The following is a 27946-nucleotide window of genomic DNA, read 5'->3' as shown; positions in this document are numbered from 1 at the left end:
ATTGCTCATGAAGGTTTATAAATGTTCTTCTCACTCAGTCAGTTTACTGATTCAAGTGCACAGAGACCTGGCTTCTTTGTACACGATATTGTTCTTCTCTTTTAAATATGCTTCACTACTCAGAAAAATCTACAATGGTAAGTACACTATTCTTCTCCGTATGTACTGTGTATAAAGTAATAATGACTGTGGGGAGATGTTTCAAGCCTCGGAGAAAGATAAAGTGGTGAGAGATAAAGTACCAACCAGTTAGCTTCTGTCATTTTTCTAGCACAGTCTGTAACATGGCAGCGAGAAGGTGATTGGTTGGCACATTATCTCTCTGCATGTTATCTTTCTCCAAGGTTTGGTACATCTCCCCATTTATATTTTCTTACATTATTTCAGATATTATTTGTTTATGCAAATAACATTCAATCTAAGTTTAAATTCTCATGCACAGACTGACTTGTCACAAGTAACTAATAATGGTAACATTTACAAAACTCAAAAAAACAGCATACACACAGTATTCTTGTACAAAGAGGCCTACACCACACTTACACATGCATATTCCCAGTCTACATTTTGAAAGTGTATTAGTACACAAACATTTGCAGGATCATGGTCAGTGACAGGACAGCAGATGCCCAGGGGTGACTTTCCTTGCTCCCAATGGCTTTAGCAACTCCAGTGGCATCTTCTGGGACCTGGCGACCCTGTGACAATCACTTCCGGGTCAAAGCTTCAATCTTCCAGCATTCCGGAAAGTATTTGTCTGCTATCCCTAACCCTAATCTCACTCCCCCCCACAGCCTAACTCTGGGCCTTATTCAGCAAGGATCGCAGTTGCTAATACGCATGCAATCGGCCAATTGTTGCATTCTGCGCATGCATACGCATCGCAGTGTGCAAGCTGGCCACTGCAATCACAGAGGCCACGCAGACCCATCACAGAGTGATTGACCGGAAGTGCCGTTTGTGGGTTGTGATGGGGGGGGTCGGCCGAACGCAACCGCCACGTCACTCAGCGCATGCCAGATGCAGTCAGGGAGCAGCGCTGATCGCAAAGGACAGATCTTATCAGAAGAGCTGTCCTTTGCTGTACTGTTCGCCTATGTTAGTACATATGCGATCAGTAGGGTTGCGGTGACTGGTGGGATGTACTCCGCAAGGTTAGTACATCCCGCCCAGGGACTGCTGCAGAGTTGAAAGCAAATAGTCTTTGTATGATCCGCATATTGTGTATTGAAATAAATGCTTATATTTCTCTGTCTGCAGATTTGTATGCATCTTATGGTAAGCCAGACCCTATGTGTACACTTATTACCACCAGGATGCACTTACATTGATCTCTGCATAGCATATAGTTCTGTGCACACTCCCTCACTGAATATACTGTATGCTCTGTCAGAATGCCCCACTGCAGCCTGATGCAGATGCTATTGAAATTCATGCAACTATGCATCACCCATACTTGCAATCAGCTAGTTACAGAGCATGCACAGTGCAGAAACACACAAGGGATACTTGCCTACTTTTGAAAAAGCATTTCAGGGAGATTGTACTGCTACATCTGAGAGGTGTGTCATAACATTGACTTCCATCCAAATGTAAATGAGCCCCAAGGCAGTTAGTAAGATCTACTTGTTGATGAAAACACACTGATACTTTTCAGAAAATGCATGTAGCCATCATCAATATGCCTATGCAGGGAAATTATACTAATGATCCTATTTGACAGTATATACCTCTGCCTATATATATATATATATATATATATATATATATTAGGGGTGAGCGGGTTCGGATTTCTGAAATCCGAACCCCCCCGAGCCCCCCCGATCCGAGTCCGATCCGAATCAGGCTCGACTTTTCCCGCCTGACTCGGATCTGAAATCGAGGCAAAACGTCATCATCTCGCCTTCCGAGTCTCGCGGGTTTTGGATCCTATATAAGGTACCCACGGCGGCGCCATTTTCTCACTCGGCTGTGGACAGTGAAGAGGGAGGGTGGGAGTTAGGGCTGTGTAGTGTAGTGTAGTGTAGTGCTGCTGTTGTCCACTACTTCAAAGTCCATAGGGGCTGGCTGTGTTGTGCTGTGCTGCTGTTGTTAATAGGGGCTGTGTCCACTACTTCAAAGTCCATAGGGGCTGGCTGGACTGTGTTGTGCAGTCAGTTCTCCATAGGGGCTGTGTCCACTCCAAAGTCCTGTGCAGTGTCCCAGTCCTAAAGCGGTGCTGTAGTGTTGTCCAGGGGGTGCTCTGTCCATCAGGGGTGCTCCCCCCAAGTGCTAAAAAAATAATATATTTTCTGTGTTTGTGAATTGTGTGTGCAGTAGCCGCACGTGCATCAACAAAGTAGTGCCAAGCGTGCGCCTGTGTCATAAGTAAAGGGCCGGCTGGCTTGACCGTTAAGGGTGCTGTAACCCCCGAAAGTACACTCCAGTCCAAACCAAAAAAAAAATTATTTTCTGTGTTTGTGAATTGTGTGCGCAGTAGCCGCACGTGCATCAACAAAGTAGTGCCAAGCGTGCGCCTGTGTCATAAGTAAAGGGCCGGCTGGCTTGACCGTTAAGGGTGCTGTAACCCCCGAAAGTACACTCCAGTCCAAACCAAAAAAAAAATTATTTTCTGTGTTTGTGAATTGTGTGCGCAGTAGCCGCACGTGCATCAACAAAGTAGTGCCAAGCGTGCGCCTGTGTCATAAGTAAAGGGCCGGCTGGCTTGACCGTTAAAGGGTGCTGTAACCCCCGAAAGTACACTCCAGTCCAAACCAAAAAAAAATTATTTTCTGTGTTTGTGAATTGTGTGCGCAGTAGCCGCACGTGCATCAACAAAGTAGTGCCAAGCGTGCGCCTGTGTCATAAGTAAAGGGCCGGCTGGCTTGACCGTTAAGGGTGCTGTAACCCCCGAAAGTACACTCCAGTCCAAACCAAAAAAAAAATTATTTTCTGTGTTTGTGAATTGTGTGCGCAGTAGCCGCACGTGCATCAACAAAGTAGTGCCAAGCGTGCGCCTGTGTCATAAGTAAAGGGCCGGCTGGCTTGACCGTTAAGGGTGCTGTAACCCCCGAAAGTACACTCCAGTCCAAACCAAAAAAAAAATTATTTTCTGTGTTTGTGAATTGTGTGCGCAGTAGCCGCACGTGCATCAACAAAGTAGTGCCAAGCGTGCGCCTGTGTCATAAGTAAAGGGCCAGCTGGCTTGACCGTTAAGGGTGCTGTAACCCCCGAAAGTACACTCCAGTCCAAACCAAAAAAAAAATTATTTTCTGTGTTTGTGAATTGTGTGCGCAGTAGCCGCACGTGCATCAACAAAGTAGTGCCAAGCGTGCGCCTGTGTCATAAGTAAAGGGCCGGCTGGCTTGACCGTTAAAGGGTGCTGTAACCCCCGAAAGTACACTCCAGTCCAAACCAAAAAAAAAATTATTTTCTGTGTTTGTGAATTGTGTGCGCAGTAGCCGCACGTGCATCAACAAAGTAGTGCCAAGCGTGCGCCTGTGTCATAAGTAAAGGGCCGGCTGGCTTGACCGTTAAAGGGTGCTGTAACCCCCAAAGTACACTCCAGTCCAAACCGAAAAAAAATAATTTTCTGTGTTTGTGAATTGTGTGCGCAGTAGCCGCACGTGCATCAACAAAGTAGTGCCAAGCGTGCGCCTGTGTCATAAGTAAAGGGCCGGCTGGCTTGACCGTTAAAGGGTGCTGTAACCCCCAAAAGTACACTCCAGTCCAAACCAAAAAAAAAATTATTTTCTGTGTTTGTGAATTGTGTGCGCAGTAGCCGCACGTGCATCAACAAAGTAGTGCCAAGCGTGCGCCTGTGTCATAAGTAAAGGGCCGGCTGGCTTGACCGTTAAAGGGTGCTGTAACCCCCAAAGTACACTCCAGTCCAAACCGAAAAAAAATTATTTTCTGTGTTTGTGAATTGTGTGCGCAGTAGCCGCACGTGCATCAACAAAGTAGTGCCAAGTGTGCGCCTGTGTCATAAGTAAAGGGCCGGCTGGCTTGACCGTTAAAGGGTGCTGTAACCCCCGAAAGTACACTCCAGTCCAAACCAAAAAAAAAATTATTTTCTGTGTTTGTGAATTGTGTGCGCAGTAGCCGCACGTGCATCAACAAAGTAGTGCCAAGCGTGCGCCTGTGTCATAAGTAAAGGGCCGGCTGGCTTGACCATTAAAGGGTTCTGTAACCCCCAAAGTACACTCCAAACCAAAAAAATATATATTTTCTGTGTTTGTGACTTGTGTGCACTGTGGCTGCACGTGCATCAACAAAGGAGCAGCGCCAAGCGTGCGCCTGTGTCCCATAAGTAAAGAGCCGGCTGGCTCATTTCTTAAAGGGTGGTGTAACCCACAAAGTGCACTACTCTCCAGCAAAAATAAAAAAATATTTTCTGTGTTTGTGTGCGCTTTAGCCGCACGTATATATATCAATATAACATAAATGGAGGACCAAACTTTCTCTGATAAAAATAAAATAGGGAAAGATCAAGAACCACTTCCTACTAGTGCTGTTGCTGCTGCTGGGAGTTGTTCATCATCCCAGAGAGGAAGTAGGAACATCACTACTTTTACTAAACAATTGACCCTCCAACAGTCCCTAGCGATGAGGATGAAGTACGACAGCAGTCATCCTGAAGCAAAACGTATAACTGAGGCCTTGACTGCTATGTTGGTGTTAGACGTGCGTCCGGTATCCGACATTAGTGCAGTGGGATTTAGACAATTGATGGAGGTAGTGTGTCCTCGGTTCCAAATCCCGTCTAGATTCCACCTGCATCCTCAAAGCAGCAGCGACAAGCGTGCGTCTGTCTGTTAAAGGGTGGTGACACCCTCAAAGTGTGCTACACAAACAATTAAAATATTGTTCTTTTTTTTTCTGTCTTTGTGAATTGTGTGGGCTGTAGCCGCACTTGCATCCTCAAAGCGGCAGCGACAAGCGTGCGTCTGTCTGTTAAAGGGTGGTGTAACTCTCAAAGTGCTCCAAAAAATCAAAAACATTTTTTTAATGTGTTTGTGACTTGTGTGCGATGTAGCCACACTTGCATCCTCAAAGCAGCAGCGACAAGTGTGCGTCTGTCTGTTAAAGGGTGGTGACACCCTCAAAGTGTGCTACACAAACAATTAAAATATTGTTCTTTTTTTTCGGTCTTTGTGAAATGTGTGGGCTGTAGCCGCACCTGCATCCTTAAAGCAGCAGCGACAAGCGTGCGTCTGTCTGTTAAAGGGTGGTGACACCCTCAAAGTGTGCTACACAAAGAATAAAAATATTCTTCTTCTTTTTTCTGTCTTTGTGAATTGTGTGGGCTGTAGCCGCACTTGCATCCTCAAAGCAGCAGCGACAAGCGTGCGTCTGTCTGTTAGAGGGTGGTGTAACCCTCAAAGTGTGCTCCACAAACAATAAAAATATTCTTTTTTTTTTTCTGTCTTTGTGAATTGTGTGGGCTGTAGCCGCACTTGAATCCTCAAAGCAGCAGCGACAAGCGTGCGTCTGTCTGTTAAAGGATTACATCGGTGACAGCATCCAAGTAGGCATGTCAGACAGTCCGTACCTGTACTGGCAGGAAAAAGAAGCAATTTGGAGGTCCCTGTACAAACTGGCTCTATTTTACCTGAGTTGCCCCCCCTCCAGTGTGTACTCCGAAAGAGTGTTTAGTGCAGCCGGGAACCTTGTTAGCGAAAGGCGTAGGAGGTTGCTTCCACAAAATGTGGAGAAGATGATGTTCATAAAATGAATGATCAACTCTTCCAGGGAGACCAGCCTCCAGAACGTACAGAGGGACCTGTGGTTCCAGCAGGGACGAATTAATACTCTGTGTACATAACACTGAAGAGGGTGAGGAATCTGTGGATGAGGAGGATGAGGACGACTTCTTGCCTCCGTAGAGCCAGTTTGTGCAGGGACAGATTAATTGCCAGCTTGTTTTGTGGGGGCCCAAACGAACCAATCATTTCAGCCACAGTTGTGTGGCAGACCCTGGCGCTGAAATGATTGGTTTGTTAAAGTGTGCATGTCCTGTTTATACAACATAAGGGTGGGTGGGAGGGCCCAAGGACAATTCCATCTTGCACCTCTTTTTTTTCTTTGCATTATGTACAGTTTGGGGCCTAGTTTTTCAATGCCATCCTGTCTGCCACTGCAGTTTCACGCCTAGATGGGTCACGTGTTTGTGCCGCCCACTCGTGTCGCTTAGCATAGTCATCCAGCTACCTCGGTGCAACCTTTTGGACATAAAAACACTATTGTGAGGTGTGAGGTATTCAGAATAGACTGGAAATGAGTGGAAATTAAGGTTATTGAGGTTAATAATAGCATAGGAGCAGAAAAACCTACAAATTCTGTGATTTTAGCTGTTTTTATGCTTTTTTTCAAAAAAATACAGATCCAAAACACAAAACCCAGAACCCAAAACACGGAAGGGTGGTTTTGGCAAAACCAATCCAGATCCAAAACACGAAGAAAGATCCAGATCCAAAACCAAAACACAAAACACGAAAAGTGGCCGGTGCACACCCCTAATATATATATATATATATATTAGGGGTGTGCACCGGCCACTTTTCGTGTTTTGTGTTTTGGTTTTGGATCTGGATCTTTCTTCGTGTTTTGGATCTGGATTGGTTTTGCCAAAACCACCCTTCCGTGTTTTGGGTTCTGGGTTTTGTGTTTTGGATCTGTATTTTTTTGAAAAAAAGCATAAAAACAGCTAAAATCACAGAATTTGTAGGTTTTTCTGCTCCTATGCTATTATTAACCTCAATAACCTTAATTTCCACTCATTTCCAGTCTATTCTGAACACCTCACACCTCACAATAGTGTTTTTATGTCCAAAAGGTTGCACCGAGGTAGCTGGATGACTATGCTAAGCGACACGAGTGGGCGGCACAAACACGTGACCCATCTAGGAGTGACACTGCAGTGGCAGGCAGGATGGCAGTTAGAAAAACTAGGCCCCAAACTGTACATAATGCAAAGAAAAAAAGAGGTGCAAGATGGAATTGTCCTTGGGCCCTCCCACCCACCCTTATGTTGTATAAACAGGACATGCACACTTTAACAAATCAATCATTTCAGCGCCAGGGTCTGCCACACAACTGTGGCTGAAATGATTGGTTCGTTTGGGCCCCCACAAAACAAGCTGGCAATTAATGTGTCCCTGCACAAACTGGCTCTACGGAGGCAAGATGTCATCCTCATCCTCCTCATCCACCGATTCCTCACCCTCTTCAGTGTGTACATCCTCATCCTCACAAAGTATTAACTCGTCCCCACTTGAATCCACCACCACAGGTCCCTCTGTACCTTCTGGAGGCTGGTCTCCCTGGAAGAGCTGATAATTCATTTTGATGAACATCATCTTCTCCACATTCTGTGGAAGCAACCTCCTACGCCTTTCGCTGACAAGGTTCCCGGCTGCACTAAACACTCTTTCGGAGTACACACTGGAGGGGGGGCAACTCAGGTAAAATAGAGCCAGTTTGTACAGGGGCCTCCAAATTGCCTCTTTTTCCTGCCAGTACAGGTATGGACTGTCTGACATGCCTACTTGGATGCTGTCACCGATGTAATCCTCCACCATTCTGTCAATGGTGACAGTATCATATGCAGTGACAGTAGACATGTCAGAAATTGTTGCCAGGTCCTTCAGTCCGGACCAGATGTCCAAACTTGGTCCTGCCTGCCCTGCATCACCGCCAGCGGGTTGCTTAGGATACCTAAGTTTTTTCCTGGCAGCCCCAGTTGCGGGAGAAAATGAAGAAGGAGCAGTTGACGTGTCACGTTCCGCTTCAGCTGACAGTGTGTTCACCAGCAGGTCTTTGCACCTCTGCAGGCTTGTGTCGGCCGGAAAGAGAGACACCACATAGGCTTTAAACCTAGGATCGAGCACGGTGGCCAAAATGTAGTGGTCTGATTTCAACAGATTGACCACCCTGGAATCCTGGCAAAGCGAATGAAGGGCTTCATCCACAAGTCCCACATGCCGAGCGGAATCGCTCCGTCTTAGCTCCTCCTTCACTTTCTCCAGCTGCTTCTGCAAAAGCCTGATGAGGGGAATGACCTGACTCAAGCTGGCAGTGTCTGAACTGACTTCACGTGTGGCAAGTTCGAAGGGCTGAAGAACCTTGCACAACACGGAAATCATTCTCCACTGCGCTTGAGTCAGGTGCATACCCCCTCCTTTGCCTATGTCATAGGTGGATGTATAGGCTTGTATGGCCTTTTGCTGCTCCTCCATCCTCTGAAGCATATAGAGGGTTGAGTTCCACCGCGTCACAACCTCTTGCTTCAGGTGATGGCGGGGCAGGTTCAAGAGTGTTTGCTGGCGCTCCAGTCTTCGGCACGCAGTCGCTGAATGGCGAAAGTGGCCAGAAATTTTTCGGGCCACCCAAAGCGTCTCCTGCACGCCCCTGTCGCTTTTCAGAAAATTCTGCACCACCAAGTTTATTGTGTGAGCAAAACATGGGACGTGCTGGAATTTGCCCAGATGTAATGCCCGCACAATATTGGTGGCGTTGTCAGATATCACAAATCCCCAGGAGAGTCTAAGTGGGGTAAGCCACTGGGCGATGATTTCCCTCAGTTTCTCTAAGAGGTTGTCGGCGGTGTGCCTCTTACTGAAACCGGTGATACACAGCGTAGCCTGCCTTGTAACGAGCTGGCGTTTCTGAGATGCTGCTACTGGTGACGCTGCTGCTGTTGCTGCGTAAGGTGATACATCTACCCAGTGGGCTGTCACAGTCATATAGTCCTTAGTCTGCCCTGTTCCACTTGTCCACATGTCCGTGGTTAAGTGGACATTGTGTACAACGGCATTTTTCAGGACACTGAGGACACTTTTTCTGACGTTTCTGTACAGTCTCGGTATCGCCTGCCTAGTGAAGTGGAATCTAGACGGGATTTGGAACCGGGGACACACTACCTCCATCAATTGTCTAAATCCCACTGCACTAATGGCGGATACCGGACGCACGTCTAACACCAACATAGCAGTCAAGGCCTCAGTTATACGTTTTGGTTCAGGATGACTGCTGTCGTACTTCATCCTCCTCGCTAAGGACTGTTGGAGGGTCAATTGTTTAGTAAAAGTAGTGGTGTTCCTACTTCCTCTCTGGGATGATGAACGACTCCCAGCAGCAGCAGCAACAGCAGCAGCGGCAGCAGTAGGCGTAGCAATGCAGGATCCTCCGGAGGAATCCCGGATAGGAGAGTCAGTCATGCCAGTGATATGGCCTGCAGGACTACTTCCGATCCTGACTAAGGAGGAAATTGACGAGGAGGGAGTTGACGGTGTGGTTTGCAGGCGCTTGGATACAACAGGACAACGGGATTTAGGTGTCCCTGGACTGCTTACGGTCTGAGCCAAAGTTTCTGAACTTGACAGTAACTTTTTATGAACGCGCTGCAGGTGCCGTATAAGGGAGGATGTTCCTAGGTGGTTGACGTCCCTACCCCTACTTATTTCACCTTTACATATGGTACATATGGCAAGACAGTTGTTGTCCGGATTTGGATAGAAATATTGCCAGACCAAAGAGGTGGAATGTTTGGTCTTCTGCCCAGGCATGACCGTGATGGGCTTTTTCATCCCACGGACAACAACTGTCTCCCCCGGAGCCTGATTTAAACAAACCACATCACCATCAGAATCCTCCTCGCCAACTTCCTCCTCAGCGCCAGCTACACCAGTATCCTCATCCTGTTGTACTTCAACAGTGACATCTTCAATTTGCATATCAGCAAGTGGACTGTGGGTGCTCCTTTCAGCACTTGCAGGGGGCGTGCAAATGGTGGAAAGAGCCACCTCTTCCCGTCCAGTGCTGGGAAGGTCAGGCATCGCAACCACCACCACACTTGGACTCTCTTTGGGGATTTGTGATATCTTCTTAGAAAGCACAGTTCTTCGCTGTGCTTTTGCCAGCTTAACTCTTTTGATTTTTTTAGTGGGAGGAGTGCTTCCATCGTCATGTGAAGCTGAACCACTAGTCATGAACATACTAGGGATCGACCTTAGCCGTTCCTTGCCACTCCGTGTCGTAAATGGCATATTGGCAAGTTTACGTTTCTCTTCAGCTGATTTAAATGTCTTTTTCAAGGTCATTTTCCTGAACTTTGCCATTTGGGATTGTATGTGCCCTCTACTATGACATTGGGCATCGGCCTTGGCAGACGACGTTGATGGCATGTTATCGTCTATGTCATGACTAGTGGCAGCAGCTTCAGCACTAGGAGGAAGTGGTTCTTGATCTTTCTCTATTTTATTTTTATCGGAGAAAGTTTGGTCCTCCATTTATGTTATATCGATTTGATATATACGTGCGGCTAAACACAGAAAATAAATTTTTTTTTGGTTCGGACTGGAGTGTACTTTGTGGGTTACAGCACCCTTTAACGGTCAAGCCAGCCGGCCCTTTACTTATGACACAGGCGCACTCTTGGCACTACTTTGTTGATGCACGTGCGGCTACTGCGCACACAATTCACAAACACAGAAAATAATTTTTTTTTGGTTTGGACTGGAGTGTACTTTGGGGGTTACAGCACCCTTTAACGGTCAAGCCAGCCGGCCCTTTACTTATGACACAGGCGCACGCTTGGCACTACTTTGTTGATGCACGTGCGGCTACTGCGCACACAATTCACAAACACAGAAAATAATTTTTTTTTGGTTTGGACTGGAGTGTACTTTCGGGGGTTACAGCACCCTTTAACGGTCAAGCCAGCCGGCCCTTTACTTATGACACAGGCGCACGCTTGGCACTACTTTGTTGATGCACGTGCGGCTACTGCGCACACAATTCACAAACACAGAAAATAATTTTTTTTTAGGTTTGGACTGGAGTGTACTTTCGGGGGTTACAGCACCCTTAACGGTCAAGCCAGCCGGCCCTTTACTTATGACACAGGCGCACGCTTGGCACTACTTTGTTGATGCACGTGCGGCTACTGCGCACACAATTCACAAACACAGAAAATAATTTTTTTTTTGGTTTGGACTGGAGTGTACTTTCGGGAGTTACAGCACCCTTAACGGTCAAGCCAGCCGGCCCTTTACTTATGACACAGGCGCACGCTTGGCACTACTTTGTTGATGCACGTGCGGCTACTGCGCACACAATTCACAAACACAGAAAATAATTTTTTTTTGGTTTGGACTGGAGTGTACTTTCAGGGGTTACAGCACCCTTTAACGGTCAAGCCAGCCGGCCCTTTACTTATGACACAGGCGCACGCTTGGCACTACTTTGTTGATGCACGTGCGGCTACTGCGCACACAATTCACAAACACAGAAAATAATTTTTTTTTGGTTTGGACTGGAGTGTACTTTCGGGGGTTACAGCACCCTTTAACGGTCAAGCCAGCCGGCCCTTTACTTATGACACAGGCGCACGCTTGGCACTACTTTGTTGATGCACGTGCGGCTACTGCGCACACAATTCACAAACACAGAAAATAATTTTTTTTTAGGTTTGGACTGGAGTGTACTTTCGGGGGTTACAGCACCCTTAACGGTCAAGCCAGCCGGCCCTTTACTTATGACACAGGCGCACGCTTGGCACTACTTTGTTGATGCACGTGCGGCTACTGCGCACACAATTCACAAACACAGAAAATAATTTTTTTTTTGGTTTGGACTGGAGTGTACTTTCGGGAGTTACAGCACCCTTAACGGTCAAGCCAGCCGGCCCTTTACTTATGACACAGGCGCACGCTTGGCACTACTTTGTTGATGCACGTGCGGCTACTGCGCACACAATTCACAAACACAGAAAATAATTTTTTTTTGGTTTGGACTGGAGTGTACTTTCAGGGGTTACAGCACCCTTTAACGGTCAAGCCAGCCGGCCCTTTACTTATGACACAGGCGCACGCTTGGCACTACTTTGTTGATGCACGTGCGGCTACTGCGCACACAATTCACAAACACAGAAAATAATTTTTTTTTGGTTTGGACTGGAGTGTACTTTTGGGGGTTACAGCACCCTTTAACGGTCAAGCCAGCCGGCCCTTTACTTATGACACAGGCGCACTCTTGGCACTACTTTGTTGATGCACGTGCGGCTACTGCGCACACAATTCACAAACACAGAAAATAATTTTTTTTTAGGTTTGGACTGGAGTGTACTTTCGGGGGTTACAGCACCCTTAACGGTCAAGCCAGCCGGCCCTTTACTTATGACACAGGCGCACGCTTGGCACTACTTTGTTGATGCACGTGCGGCTACTGCGCACACAATTCACAACCACAGAAAATAATTTTTTTTTGGTTTGGACTGGAGTGTACTTTCGGGGGTTACAGCACCCTTTAACGGTCAAGCCAGCCGGCCCTTTACTTATGACACAGGCGCACGCTTGGCACTACTTTGTTGATGCACGTGCGGCTACTGCGCACACAATTCACAAACACAGAAAATAATTTTTTTTTAGGTTTGGACTGGAGTGTACTTTCGGGGGTTACAGCACCCTTAACGGTCAAGCCAGCCGGCCCTTTACTTATGACACAGGCGCACGCTTGGCACTACTTTGTTGATGCACGTGCGGCTACTGCGCACACAATTCACAAACACAGAAAATAATTTTTTTTTTGGTTTGGACTGGAGTGTACTTTCGGGGGTTACAGCACCCTTAACGGTCAAGCCAGCCGGCCCTTTACTTATGACACAGGCGCACGCTTGGCACTACTTTGTTGATGCACGTGCGGCTACTGCGCACACAATTCACAAACACAGAAAATAATTTTTTTTTTGGTTTGGACTGGAGTGTACTTTCGGGGGTTACAGCACCCTTAACGGTCAAGCCAGCCGGCCCTTTACTTATGACACAGGCGAACGCTTGACACTACTTTGTTGATGCACGTGCGGCTACTGCGCACACAATTCACAAACACAGAAAATAATTTTTTTTTGGTTTGGACTGGAGTGTACTTTCAGGGGTTACAGCACCCTTTAACGGTCAAGCCAGCCGGCCCTTTACTTATGACACAGGCGCACGCTTGGCACTACTTTGTTGATGCACGTGCGGCTACTGCGCACACAATTCACAAACACAGAAAATAATTTTTTTTTGGTTTGGACTGGAGTGTACTTTCGGGGGTTACAGCACCCTTTAACGGTCAAGCCAGCCGGCCCTTTACTTATGACACAGGGGCACTCTTGGCACTACTTTGTTGATGCACGTGCGGCTACTGCGCACACAATTCACAAACACAGAAAATATATTATTTTTTTAGCACTTGGGGGGAGCACCCCTGATGGACAGAGCACCCCCTGGACAACACTACAGCACCCCTTTAGGACTGGGACACTGCACAGGACTTTGGAACTGACTGCACAACACAGTCCAGCCAGCCCCTATGGACTTTGAAGTAGTGGACACAGCCCCTATTAACAACAGCAGCACAGCACAACACAGCCAGCCCCTATGGACTTTGAAGTAGTGGACAACAGCAGCACTACACTACACTACACTACACAGCACTAACTCCCACCCTCCCTCTTCACTGTCCACAGCCGAGTGAGAAAATGGCGCCGACGCGGGTACCTTATATAGGATCCAAAACCCGCGAGACTCGGAAGGCGGGATGATGACGTTTTGCCTCGATGTCAGATCCGAGTCAGGCGGGAAAAGTCGAGCCTGACTCGGATCGGACTCGGATCGGGGGGGCTCGGGGGGGTTCGGATTTCAGAAATCCGAACCCGCTCACCCCTAATATATATATATATATATATATATATATATATATATATAAATAAAACAGCTTCATAATGGGGGGAAAGTGCAATTAGGGGGATTGCTGCAGGTATATATTTACTAAAGTGATAGTTTTTAGAAGTGGAGATGTTGCCCACAGCAACCAATCGGATTGTAGCTATTATCTTCTAGAAGGTGCTAGTTAAATGTTAGGTATAATCTGATTGGTTGCTATGGGCAACATCTCCACTTCTAAAAACTCTCACTTTAGTAAATATACCCGCAAGACTCTTCAAGGAGTCAGGGAGATTGCTACTATTTCAGGGAGTCTCCCTGACAATCAGGGAGAGTTGGCAAGTATGCATTATACTGCATGAGAGCTGCCAGTCACAGCTCATGCACATAAATGACTCCCTATGGCTGATATATCACATTATACTGCATGAGAGCTGCCAGTCACCACAGGTCATGCACATTAATGACTCCCTATAGCTGATATATCACATTATACTGCATGAGAGCAGCCAGTCACCACAGGTCATGCACATTAATGACCCCCTATGGCTGATATATCACATTATGCTGCATGAGAGCTGCCAGTCACCACAGGTCATGCACATAAATGACTCCCTATAGCTGATATATCACATTATACTGCATGAGAGCTGCCAGTCACCACAGGTCATGCACATTAATGACTCCCTATGGCTGAGATTTCACAACTTACCAACTTTAATATTCTCCTCTCCAGGAGATGTCCTTAGAGAAGATGCAGGTGGGCGGTGATGTGTCGGGGCCAGACTATTTGCATCATTAAGCCCTGTCCCTCGCGGTAAAATGCTGGGTATCCCATATATTTTACTACGTGACGGGGCCAAATTACACGATTGTCATAGAATTGCATCATTAAGGCTCCGCCCCTACTCATGGACCCACTGATCCCCGGGAAAATTCTTCATAGGAAGTGGACGGGATGCGGGGGAAGTATCTACTCTTCTGGGGGGTGCGGGGGGCCTCTCACAGGTTCCGGGAGAGTAGGCAAGTATGACACAAGATACACAATGAAAACAGTCGTGCGTTCAACTTTGCTTTAGCTCTATAGTGTCAGCCAACAGTCACCTGGGTACTGCAGCACAAGCACCGCCCTGCACAGGATATCTGCTGCAGCCAGGTGTTGTAAATGATGGCAGCTATGCCATACTTCCCAACATGACCCTCTCCAGGAGGGACACTATGCTCTGGTTCTGGACTTCCCTGGTAATTTATGATTGGTGGAGGCTCCAGAGGTGGGGCTGCAGTACAGTCCAATATTCAAATAGGGGAGTCACACCAACTGCCAGTGAGTCCCAGCCAGTGATGTCTGGCAGTGTGTGAAATGACATTTGGTGTGGCTCCCCTATTTGACTTTTGAACTGCGCTGCAGCCCCACCTCTTACCAGGGAAGTCCAGGACCAGAGTATTGTGTCCCTCCTGGAGAGGGTCATGTTGGGAGGTATGCTATGCAGTAGCCTCACTTCAGCCAATCACTGTCATTTTAATGTGTGCATTTGCCATATAAAAGCAGAGGTGTATCTAGGGGTTCGAGTGCCCCTGGCAAAGTAAGGGACTGGTGCCCCCCCTCTCCCTGTTGGCAGTTAGTAAACAGACACCATGGTGGCTGTATGTGCGGCTATCGCCCCCCTCACTCATCATCCGTTACTGATGCCTCTGACTGAGAGATGAGCACAGACTTTTGACAGACAGAACTGGCAGCAGGTGGCGCACCTGGCAAGTGCCATTCTAGCCAATAGGAGGATACACCCCTTTAGAAAATAGAAAAGGGAAGGGGTTTAATCCCCTCCCTTTCATTTACCTGAAAAGTACCAGATCGATTGAGCAGCTGCCATTTTTGTGTTTGTTACCCCTTTATAAAAGTAGACTTTTTTATAAAACAAAACAGTGTTTGCACTCTGTATCAGATTCTAGCTATTACCTTCTAGAAGGTGCTAGTTAAATGTTAAGTAGAATCTAATTGGTTGCCATTGGGCAACATCTCTTCTAAAACTCACTTCTAAAAACTCTCACTTTAGTAAATTTACCCCTGAAGCTGCATACACACACAACGATTGAGTTAATGAACGATTTTAGAAAACGATTTTCTCCCTTGAAAAAATGAACTAAAATCGTTTTCTAAAGTTGTTCATTTACTATGTTCATTTAAATGTAATGAACGATTTTTATGAACTACAAATGATTTTTGCATATTAACTTAATGAAAATCGTTGAGTTGACAAGTCTGACTGAACTACTAAACTACAAACGTGAACGTGCATGAACAATAATCGTTCATCATTTGACTCAGAAAGTGAACAATTTTTTCAAACGATATCGTTTAACTATAATCGTTCAAAAAATCGTTGTGTGTGTATGCACCTTAAGACTTTAAACACATTCAGTGCATCATACCTCCCAACTGTCCCGCATTCAGGGGGACAGTCCTGTTTTTATGGGACTGTCCCACCTGCCGGCTGCAGTGTCCCGCGGTGGGGGGGAAGTTGGGGGAAGTGTAGCAGAGCAGCGTGTATGCAGAGCGAGAATTGATGTTGTGCGCATTCATCAACAAGACATTTGCTGCTTTGTTTTGTGCTTAAACCATGAATGAGCTGCAGCTTGTGATTTATCAATGTTCTGGTCTTCCTTTTGTTTCATCTGTACACAGGGCTGCCTTGTGCTTGTAATAATGGTTTCCAGTTTCCTGGCATTGTGCAATGGTTGCGAAGAATCTGAACCAGAACGTTCAGCACGAGGCATAAAACCAGATGGTAAGAAGATCCCTCTTTGTATTTTAGAGCAGAGTTTTCCAATCTGTGATACGTGTAGACACCAAGGTTCACCATTATTATTATCATTTATTTATATGGCGCCAAAAGTGTTTTGCAGCGCCTTACAAAGTACATTAATATATTTACAGTGACTTACAGTACAATACAATACATTACAGGCATGTATAATATACATTGCTACATTCGCGACTATAACACGCAGATAAGCAACAATGCAAAGCAACCAAGTGTTAGGTGCCCTGGTAGAGAGTAAGAAGTAGATGAAGGTAGAGTAAGGAGAAGCACAAGAGGGTAGAGGGCCCTGCTCATCGGAGCTTACATTCTAGGGGGGAGGGACAGACAGGGGTGAAACAGATGGGGTAGGCAGGGAGAGAGGAGTATGTAGCAGCAAGTTAAGATGAGAGCTGAAAGGCTTTGATGAAATAGTGGGTCTTGAGAGCCCGTTTGAAGGATTTAAGAGAGGTGGAGAGTCTGATGAGAAGAGGGAGAGAGTTCCAAAGGTGGGGAGCAGCGCGGGCAAAATCTTGGAGGCGGGAGTGGGAGGAAGCAATCAATTGGCATGAGAGGCGGCGTGCATTTGTTGAACGAAGAGGGCGGACAGGAGAGTGAAGGGAGAGGAGATAAGAGATGTAAATGGGAGAAAAATGGCTGATGGCTTTGTAAGTGAGTGTGAGAACCTTAAATTGGGTTCTAAAAGGGAAGGGGAGCCAGTGGAGGGCTTGTAGGAGAGGGGAGGCAAATGCAGAACGTTTTGAGAGGAAGATGAGCCGAGCAGCAGCATTGAGGACAGACTGGAGAGGGGAGAGAAGGGATTTGGGGAGGCCAGATAGGAGGAGGTTACAGTAGTCCAATCTTGAGATGACCAATGAGTGAATGAGGGTTTTAGTGGCATCCTGGGTGAGAAAGGGTCTAATCTTGGAAATATTTTTAAGATGAAAACGACAGCACTGTGAGAGTTTCTGGATATGTGGTTTGAGGGAGAGGGAGGAGTCCAGGATAACTCCAAGACAGCGCACTTTGGGGCTAGAGGAGATAGTTGTGCCATCAATTGATAAGGAAATTGTGAGAAGTGTGGTTATGCAGGGGGGAGGGAAGATGATTAGCTCAGTCTTAGACATATTAAGTTTAAGAAATCGCTGGGACATCCAGGAAGAGATGGCCGAGAGACAGTTGGAGACAGGAGTGAGGAGAGAGGGAGAGAGGTCGGGGGAGGAAAGGTAGATCTATCATCAGCATAGAGATGATATTGGAGGTCAAAAAAGCTGATGAGTTCACCTAGTGAAGATGTATAGAGTGAGAAAAGGAGAGGTCCAAGAACAGAACCTTGGGGAACATCTACTGCAAGAGGCTGTGGGAGAGAAGAGGAGCCATGAGAGGAGACAGAGAAGGATTGTCAGAGAGGTAGGAGGATAGCCAGGGGAGGGCAGTGTCACGTAGACCAAGGGAGTGAAGGATTTGCAGAAGGAGAGGGTGGTCCACAGTGTCAAAAGCAGCAGAAAGGTCAAGGAGAATGAGCAGAGAGTAGTGGCCCTTGGATTTAGCAGCAAGGAGGTCATTGCTGACTTTAGTGAGGGCAGTTTCAGTGGAGTGGAGAGAACGGAAGCCAGACTGAAAAGGGTCAAGGAGGGAGTGAGCGGAAAGAAAGGTGGTAAGGCGCTTGTAAACAACATGCTCAAGAAGCTTGAAGGCAAAAGGGAGGAGAGAGATGGGACGGTAGTTGGAGAGAGTGTTAGGATCAAGGGTAGGTTTCTTTTAGTATGGGGGAAACAAGGGCATGTTTGAATGCAGACGGGACAGTGCCTGATTATAGGGAGAGATTAAGGAGGTGGGCAAGATGGGAGCAGGCAGAAGGAGAGAGGTAGTGGAGGAGACGTGAAGGGATAGGGTCAAGGGGGGAGGTGGAAGGGGGGGGACTGGATGAGGGACATGACTTCCTCTCCAGATACAGGGAAGAAGAAAGCAGAGTCAGTAAAATGGAAGGAGAGGGGTGATCTGGGAAGAGAGGAGGTGGATAGCAGGGGGACTGGTGGGATATGATGTTCTGATGTATGGAGTCAATTTTAGATGTTAAGTAGGTAGCAAAGTCAAGGGCAGAGAGCGAGGAGGGGAGATGAGGAGGGGGTGGGCGGAGGAGGGAGTTGAAGGTGGTGAAGAGATGTTGGGGATTTGAGGACTGAGAGGAGATAAGGTTCACCATGTAAAGTTCTCGATGAACCATTTATTTGCCTAAGGGGACTATTTAATAAACTTAACTATCTCATATTTTCAGCCTAATAGGTGAAAAATTTGATATTTATGCTTTCTCCATAAGTAAGTGTAGTGAAAAGTATAAAGAAAACACTGTCACTTATCTGTTGCCAGATATCACTGGTGATTGCCTTCACTGTCTACCTCCTGGAGACAGCTTCCCCATGAGAAGTCTATTTAAGGAGGATCGGGATAGTAGATGTACCACCATAATCCTTTTATCACTATTGCCATACTGAGATGGGGTCAGCAAAGGCCAAAATACTTTAGAATTAAAATAAAGTATAACTATTAATAATTTATAATAAATAAAAATATAGTTATTTCTATTTTTACTTATTGTTATTTTAAGTAGATTTGGAAGCCCAGTGCGAGTGTGCAGAAGGCCCCAAGACTGGCTACTGACCAGTAAGAGTTCTCTTAGTAAGAGTTACCTGCCAGCCAGCATTGTCAGGGAGCTGAGCATCACTCTGCTGACCCAGCAGACTTTCTTGTTAAATTGCGGCAATAGAAGATGATAGATAAGATTTTCTATCACCACATTCTCATAAAAGACCCTTAGCTCTAGTTAGGACACTTTTCTACTGCTACCAGTTATGCTTCAGCTGACTCCTCTGTGCTTACCTTCCTGTCTACTAGGCTGCATGGATGGGGACATCAAGAGACCTTTAGATTCAACATGGTCCAAAGAATATTGTAAAACATGTAGTTGTAGTCCAGAAGGCAGACTATCCTGCTGTATGCGGTAAGTGTCCACAAGTAATACAATCCCAGTCTCTTCACTTGGTATATCTCTATGGGTAGCCACTTTCACAAGGGGGAATATTTACTAAAGAGCAGGTTTTTAACAGTAGAGTTGTTGCCCATATCAACCAATCAGATTCTACTTATCATTTATCTTGCACCTTCTTATAGATAATAGCTAGAATCTAATTGGTTGCTAAGGGCAACAACTCCACTTCTAAAAACCCGCACTTCAGTAAATATACCCCGAAGATCAGTGCTTGAAGTGTGCTGGTATACAGTGCATCCGGAAAGTATTCACAACACTTCACTTTTTCCACATTTTGTTATGTTACAGCCTTATTTCACAATGGAATAAATTCATTTTTGTCCTCAAAATTTTACACACAATACCCCATAATGACAACGTGTAAAATGTTTTTTTGAGATTTTTGCAAATTTAATAATAAAAAAAACAACTAAGAAATCACATGTACATAAGTATTCACAGTCTTTGCCATAAAGCTCAAAATTGAGCTCCGGTGCATACTGTTTCCATTGATCATCCTTGAGATGTTCCTATGGCTTAATTGGAGTACACCTGTGGTAAATTCAGTTGATTGGACATGATTTTGAAAGGCATACACCTGTCTATATAAGGTCCCACACTTGACAGTGCATGTCAGAGCAAAAACCAAGCATGGAGGTCCAAGGAATTGTCTGTAGACCTCCGAGACAGGATTATCTCGAGGCACAAATCTGGTGAAGGGCACATAAAAATATCTGCTGCTTTGAAGGTCCCAATGAGCACAGTGGCCTCCATCATCCATAAATGGAAGATTTTCGGAACCACAAGGACCCTTCCTAGAGTTGGCCAGCCATCTAAACTGAGCGATCGTGGGAGAAAGTCCCTAGTCAGGGAGGTGACCAAGAACCTGATGGTCACTCTGTCAGAGCTACAGTATTCCACTGTGGAGAGAAGAGATTCTTCCAGAAGGACAACCATCTCTGCAGCAATCCACCAATCAGGCCTGTATGGTAGAGTGGCCAGACGGAAGCCACTCCTTAGTAAAAAGCACATGGCAGCCAGCCTGGAGTTTGCCAAAATGCACCTGAAGGACTCTCAGACCATGAGAAACAAAATTCTCTGGTATGATGAGACAAAGATTGAACTCTTTGGCATGAATGCCAGGCATTATGTTTGGAAGATACCAGGCACCGCTCATCACCAGGCCAATACCATCCCTACAGTGAAGCATGGTGGTGGCAGCATCATGCTGTGGGGATGTTTTTCAGCAGCAGGAACTGTGAGACTAGTCAGGATAGAGGGAAAGATGAATGCAGCAATGTACAAAGACATCCTGGATGAAAACCTGCTCCAGAGTGCTCTTGACCTCAGACTGAGGTGACGGTTCATCTTTCAGCAGGTCAACGACCCTAAGCATACAGCCAAGATATCAAAGGAGTGGCTTCAGGACAACTCTGTGCATGTCCTTGAGTGGCCCAGCTAGAGCCCAGACTTGAATCCGATTGGACATCTCTGGAGAGATCTGAAAATGGCTGTGCACCGACACTTCCCATCCAACCTGATGGAGCTTGAGAAGTGCTGCAAAGAGGAATGGGCGAAACTGCCCAAAGATAGGTGTGCCAAGCTTGTGGCATCATATTCAAAAAGACTTGAGGCTGTAATTGCTGCCAAAGGTGCATCAACAAAGTATTGAGCAAAGGCTGTGAATACTTATGTACATGTGATTTCTTTATTTTTTTATTAAATTTGCAAACATCTCAAAAAAACTTTTTACATGTTGTCATTATGGGGTATTGTGTGTAGAATTTTGAGGACAAAAATGAATTTATTCCATTCTGGAATAAGGCTGAAACATAACAAAATGTGGAAAAAGTGAATTGCTGTGAATACTTTCCGGATGCACTATACAACGGTATGGTATAACGGCACATCAAGCACTGAGCCGCCCGACACTCAGCCGGAATGGAGAGGTGCTGCCTTCTCCATATGCCGGGCACCTGCTGAAATTATGTTATTACCAGAAAGTGCCCGGTGGCTCCTTAGCTGCAGTCGAAGGATGGAGCTCACTCCTGAGCTCCACCTTACGGCTCCCACATTGGGTGTTGGGAGAGATGTCATGGTGTCTCTCCCACAGTGCTGAGTGCGAGTGAGACTTCAGTTAAGTACTGTTTGTTTGTGTCTGTGTGTCTTTAGGTGTTAGGAGCACTACTAGAAGGGGCACTACTACTGTGGGCAGTGTATAGGGGGCACTACTACGAGGTGCACTACTACTGTGGGCATTGTATAGGGGATCACTACTACAAAGGGCACTACTGTGGGTAATGTATTGGAGGGCACTACTACAAGGGGAACCACTACTGTGGGCAGTGCATAAGGGGCACTATTTCGGTGGGCATTACTTCTGAGGGCAATGTATAGGGGCACTACAATGGTGGGCATTGTATAGGGGGCACTAATACTGTGGGTAGTGTATTACGGACACTACTATTGTGTGATATAATGTGTATAAGGGGTACTACTGTGTGGTCCAATACGCAGATGAAAAAGGGGAATGTCTCAAGGGCACCCCCCTTTTTCCGGCGCACACATAATTACAAGCTTGGATTTTCCATACCCCCACTTCTAAATCCCACTTTGACCACTGCCAAGGATAATGATAGGGTGTGGGCAATGGTGTGGCCTGCTGGCACAATGTGCTGTAGGAAGCCTCATGGAAAAAATAAGGACCTAGGAATTCCTAGGTTTCTTCCCATTAGTGCAAGCAGAAAGATTGGAAGCACTTCAGTGAGTTCAACCACCCATTTCCGCTAGAAGAAACATACAATAATGGACATCTATGAACTGTAAAATCTGCATTAGAATTTTTTATTTCAATCTAGCCCATTTCAAAGTGTACCCACTTCACTTTGTCTTTGTAAAGGATCAAAATGGATCCTTTACAAGGAGGAGATCTGATTTTAAGGACCTCTTAGGTACACAAATCAAATTCGGGAAAATGGAGAACTCGTGCCCTTCTGTAAAGCAGGGAGTGCCCCTGTAAATGTGCCCTAACCACCTGCTTACCTCATTTAATGAATTACATCACCAAAACATAATCTTGTTTTCAGGATCCATTGCAAAATTAGGTGTGCACATATACTTACTCCGCACTTAGGGCCTGGTTCAGAGACTGACGCTAATGCAATTTTCATGCACATCGAGCGATTGTTTGCCATTGTGCATGCACCACACTGCACGTGCGCTGTGATCACATTGTGGTTATGCACATACAGAGGAATTCATCGCTAAGTGAGTGACAGACTGCTAGCGTTTGGGGGTGTTAATGGGGAGTGATCAAAAAAACGCAGGCGTACCTGTCCATTTTAAACGCCATTACATGGGCGTGCATAAATTAGCCAATGCGATTGCATACGCAGCTCTGAATCAGGCCCTTAGTAAGGATTGCCCAAGGAGGGCTCGAGGGCCATTCCAGTGGAGCTGTCATACAAGGGCAGTGTGATGGCCGTCACTGGGACCAACAACAGTTTCTGCATAATTTAATGATTTTTACTAATCATCTAGTGTAGGAGATTTTACAGAAATCTCCTGCAAAAGGCTCATTAGTGCTGCAGACTGCATTCTTCATTATTATCAATGGGGGCTACATCTGACCCCTATGTACCAAACTCCGATAAGCTTCCCAGAGTTTGTCCCCATTGGTTTACGTCATCCTCAGATGGCATAAACCAGGCAAATGTAGCCTTTGGCGCGTGTCTGAAGAAAGGGTGTGGCCACACTATACTACCCCCCAATTCACATTATGAGACATAGTAGTTCCCCTTATTCACATTAGTAATGCCCCTTACACATTATGAGCACACAGTAGTAGTGCCCCTTACAGATTACGCCACACAGTAGTAATGCCAATTACACATTATGCCCACAGTAGTAGTGCTCCTTACATATTACACCACACAGTAGTAATGCCAATTACATATTATGCCCACAACAGTGATGTCCCTTACACATTATGCCCACAACAGTGATGTCCATTACACATTATGCCCACAGTAGTGATGCCCCTTACACATTATGCCCACACAGTAAAATTCCTCCTTACACATTATGCCCACATGTTAAAATTCCCCCTTCCCCTTACACATTAGGCCAAACAGTAAAAAAAACCCTATCCCCCTTACACAGTATGCCAAATAAAATCCCCCATCCCCGCAGGTCTCTATCCATAAAGCGTCACTTATCTTTATAACTAGCCGGGGGGTGTAGGCATTGGGGAGCCGCAGTAGGGGGAATGGCAGGGGGTCAGCGGCTCCTCATCGCAGGGCACCTTGGGACTGACTGGGAGAGACGTCATGATACAGTCCACAGTGATACTGCCGGAAACAGGGAGGGGCCGGACCACAAGCGCAGGCAGCGCTGCCCGGCCCACTGTAAAGTATATAAGTGTGCCCGGCAGTTAAAGAGCCAAGCACACCACTACTATTATTCGTTGTTACGGGCAGTAGTGGCCATGATCGTAGGTGGAGGTGGCCGGTTCCGCCCACAGAGCAAGTGCGCTCTGTGCAGGCGTACCGGCCGCACCATCCTAGTTACAGCCCTGACTGACACTGTGCGCATGTGCTGTGTCAGATTCTCCAGAGGAGTCTTTTGAAAATGTGAAAGATTCCTGGTGCTGGTGCTGTAACTCTCAGGGACAGCTGTTATCACTACCACTGTCCCTGCGAGTTACATTTAGCACATAGAAGGGACATTTTTGTTACAAATGAAAACATTTGTTGCAATACGGACTGTTAATTATCGCAGCACTGTTGTGATGATTAATACATAGGACCCTTAGCTAATTTCCATCATGATTTTTCTTATACAATTTAAAAGTTGTTTTTTTTTCCCTGTGGGAGGCAACGTGTGTATTCTTTTTCTTGTGGGGGCACTGCATACTTACCTACTTCTGCTCCTCAAGAGTAAAGACGCAGCTGACTGGAGATGGGGGTGAAACCTGGCGCCATGCTTCACTAAGCCCCTCCCCACTTACAGGAATCCCATGAATCAATGGTCGAACGAGAGGGAGTGGGGCCAATAAGATGTGATTTTTATAAACACTTCATATTGGCCTCGCCCCCTACTGTTTACCCATGATTTGTGTAATTATATTCCCCATATTGCCCACTTTGCTAGCAAATGGGCAGGATGTGGTAGGGCCGCCTACTCTTTCAGGTGTCTGGGGAACTGCCCGCAAAGTTGGAAGACTCCCATAACTTCAGGGAGAGTAGTCAAATATGGGGCACTAGGTGTTTTTTTTTCTTGTGGGGGCAATGTGTGTTTTTTCCCTGTGAGGTCCAGTGTGCATTTTTTGTTACTGGGAGGGGGGGAGGCGATGTTGCTAGACTGGGGGGGATGGTGCTCCAAAAATTATTGCACAGGGTGCTAGTAGACCTGGGGCTGGCCCTGGGATTGCCCATCATCATCCATACTCTACAACACGGATACTTCCATCTTGGCCCACACAACCAGGGGCGTATTTATAATGAATGCAGGGTGTACGGTGCACACGGGCCCCTGGGACCGGGGGTGCCCAACCCATATGTTTTAATACCTACCCTCCGAAGTTCCGCATCAGGCTGTAGTGCTGGACAAAACACCTAAAAAATGTCTGCCGCGGCCATTTTTCCTAGGTTATACGCACTAGGGAACTCTAGTGCCCAGAGTTTACTGCTGCGGTGACGTGGCCAGATGCCGGGGAGAGAGGAGGGAGACTGCACACGGGACCCCTCCTCTCTCCTATTCGCTTTATCTAACATTAGACGTATTAGCACAAATGCAGATTCATGGTGTTTTGGAAGAGCATTTGCACGGCTGTTTCGCACTTTGGCAATTTGTAAATAGCATTTAGTGTATCACTAACACCCTAAACAGGACACAGGGCCTGATTCAGCAAGGAACGCAGTTGCTTATATGCATGCAATCGGTCGATTGTTGTGTACTGTGCATGCGTATGCATCACAGTGTGCATGCGTGAACTAGCAATTGCGCTCGGAACTGCGATTGCAGAGGATACGCAGACCCATGATTGACTGTAGTGATTGACGGGAAGTGCTGTTTGTGGGTGGTGGCCGGGGGTGGTCGGACGAACGCAAGCGTGCCAGTGTGTTACATCGCTGTTGACATCTTCTCCAGTTAGTTAGAAAATTTGTGTGAGAATATCTTAAGGAGGACATTACCCCAATTACTTTGCAAAACTGTTGTTCACCTGTTCACAACAGGTTCTCCAGTGTACACTTACACACAAGCAAGACACACTGTAACTTCTACCTATTCTAATAATTGCAACTCTATGCAATGTATTCACTGCATCATGTATAAATAAAATTATCATACATTACTTTTTAGGGTATTCAAGCCAGTCTTCTATACCAAGGAATGTGAGGCTGTACTAAACACAACTACGTGCAAGTATGATTCCAGAAGAAATGATGGATCGTCTGAGCCATGTGCAATTTTGGGTGTGATGTAGCTGATGCATAAATAAGGGACATAATGGAAATAAATGTGTATAGGTGAAATGAAGCATAAAAATGTTGACAGTCTGACAAATAATAGCAAATATTAAGGTGTGTTGTGTGTCACCATTTCTGGCTTGCTGTTTTACCAGATGTTATACATTATTGATTGTAGCTACCAAGTACGCCTTACATTATGATATGCTACTGTAAATGGCTCCTATAATATATTAAATTACTATTTGTTACCGGTTTTATTTTATTTCTGTTAAAAAGGATGACTGCACCAGAGACACTGTTTCTCTTCCCTTTTACTGTTATATTGGGAAAATATAGCGTGTTTTTAATAGGGCGGAGCTCATTTTATTTTTCTAATGGGTGGTCCCAGTTGAACCTCTTGCCAATACCTGAGTTACGTTGCCTGTTTGCCAGTCTGTCTCGTGACCATTACTCATACTTGAGACACCAGTTTAATTTGTTCCCGCCTTTTATAATATCCAAACTGATCTACCAAAATTATAGAAGGAAAAATGGTATCTTCATATACAGTAGCTTTATCTTATCTTCAAGAGGCCAACAATTTTTAATCTAAGATTACTTAAATATTTATTTTGCTATAAAGAGGAGTGTTCAGAATTAGCCTCCAATTATCAAAACCTAATTCCTTATCCCTTTAAAATGCACATAGGTTTCAGAAGCAAAAAAATTAAAGTTTCTAAATTAACCCAAAAAACACCATACATATACATATCATTGCGGTTCTCCAGAGACCCCCTTATTGCCGTCAGCATAGGCAGGGTATGTCCCGGCTGTTCCAATTCGAGAGATAACTTGTTAGGATAAGATAGTTTTTACCATGCTTCATTAGTAATGGAGCTTAGTACGCTGCATGTCAGCGGTCACGTAACAGCACAAGTGGAAGCTGCGGGTGAGGAGAACAACCTCCAATGCTTACATCCTTTAGATCCACAAGATAGGTATCGGACTGGAAGTCCAATGCCTGTCTGGTGGATCTAAGGGACGTAATGCAGCGCACACAGCTCCATTACTACTGAAGCATGGTAAAAACTATCTTATCATAACAAGATATCTTTCGATTTGGGACAGCCGCCGGGAAATAACCTGCCTATGCCCCCCGCTAGAAAATGTCCGGTGCTGGTTCTGGAAAATACAGGGGAACCCTACTCATTTTTCCCCTGTATTTCCAGAACCAGGACTGGCTCAGGGCCCAGTGCTGGTTGCACTAAATACGGGAGACTCCTACGTTATTTGTCCCCCGTATTTTGGCAACCAGGACTGGTTCTGAATTGCCTGGTGCTTGTTGTGTTTAATACGGGGGACCCCTACATCGTTTTTTCCTCCATATTTTCACAACCAGGACCGGCTGTGAAAATTTTTTATTTTACACAAATTCAAATTTTAACACAGGTGCATAGATGGATCTCACTGACTCATCCAAGCATCTCTGTCTTATTTTCTCAGATGCATGCCCAGCACCAGTGAGCACCTCTGTCACCCTCTGATGCCCCTGTGCACTGCTCCACTGCTGCCACTGGTCTGCACCCCTCTGCTGCCGCTGCCCCACACTCCTGCAGCCAGCCCAGGTAGCCGTCTCTCGGTTTCACATGTCCCATTAAGGCATTTTTAGACATGATCTGAAATTTCACAAAACCTATTGAATTTCTGCCACTCACACTTCAAATGGCAATGAAATTACAATCATTAAGGCTGATGCCTTAATGGATGTATTCCTTGTGTAATACAGATATGGTATGCCATGACACCATGTGGTTAACTGCAGATTCAGTACTCTCACAGAGTGAGATTGCGGTCACTCACAAAATGGTGGAGCTGCTAATTCACAGAATTGTGTGCTCATTGGAATACACACATACAGTCTATGCAACTGAGGTCTGAGCAGAACATAGAGCTGTGCAGATGGGATAAGAGTATAGTCGATGG

At 46.0% G+C, this 27946-nt stretch overlaps 1 protein-coding gene across 1 annotated transcript; it reads left to right on the top strand.

Moving 5' to 3' along the window:
• The first annotated feature begins 66 nt into the window (after positions 1 to 66).
• Positions 67 to 26232, top strand: LOC148541975 (beta-microseminoprotein-like). Its single transcript, XM_088473751.1, has 4 exons — positions 67 to 137; positions 16369 to 16471; positions 19379 to 19484; positions 25875 to 26232. The coding sequence occupies exons 1-4, from the start codon at positions 108 to 110 to the stop codon at positions 25996 to 25998; spliced, it is 363 nt and encodes a 120-aa protein (XP_088329877.1). The 5' UTR covers positions 67 to 107; the 3' UTR covers positions 25999 to 26232.
• The last annotated feature ends 1714 nt before the right edge of the window (positions 26233 to 27946 follow it).

This window comes from Taudactylus pleione, unplaced genomic scaffold, assembly GCF_031769625.1.
Source record: "Taudactylus pleione unplaced genomic scaffold, aTauple2 ptg000016l, whole genome shotgun sequence".
Lineage (NCBI taxonomy): Eukaryota > Metazoa > Chordata > Amphibia > Anura > Myobatrachidae > Taudactylus > Taudactylus pleione.
Note: the sequence above shows the minus strand (reverse complement) of the source record. Positions and strands in the feature narration are given on the sequence as shown.

Coding starts and splice junctions, on each gene's coding strand:
- LOC148541975 (XM_088473751.1), top strand. CDS start 108: ATGCTTCACTACTCAGAAAAATCTACAATG. Junction 138..16,368: donor ACTCAGAAAAATCTACAATG/GTAAGTACACTA, acceptor ATCTGTACACAG/GGCTGCCTTGTGCTTGTAAT. Junction 19,485..25,874: donor AGACTATCCTGCTGTATGCG/GTAAGTGTCCAC, acceptor ATTACTTTTTAG/GGTATTCAAGCCAGTCTTCT.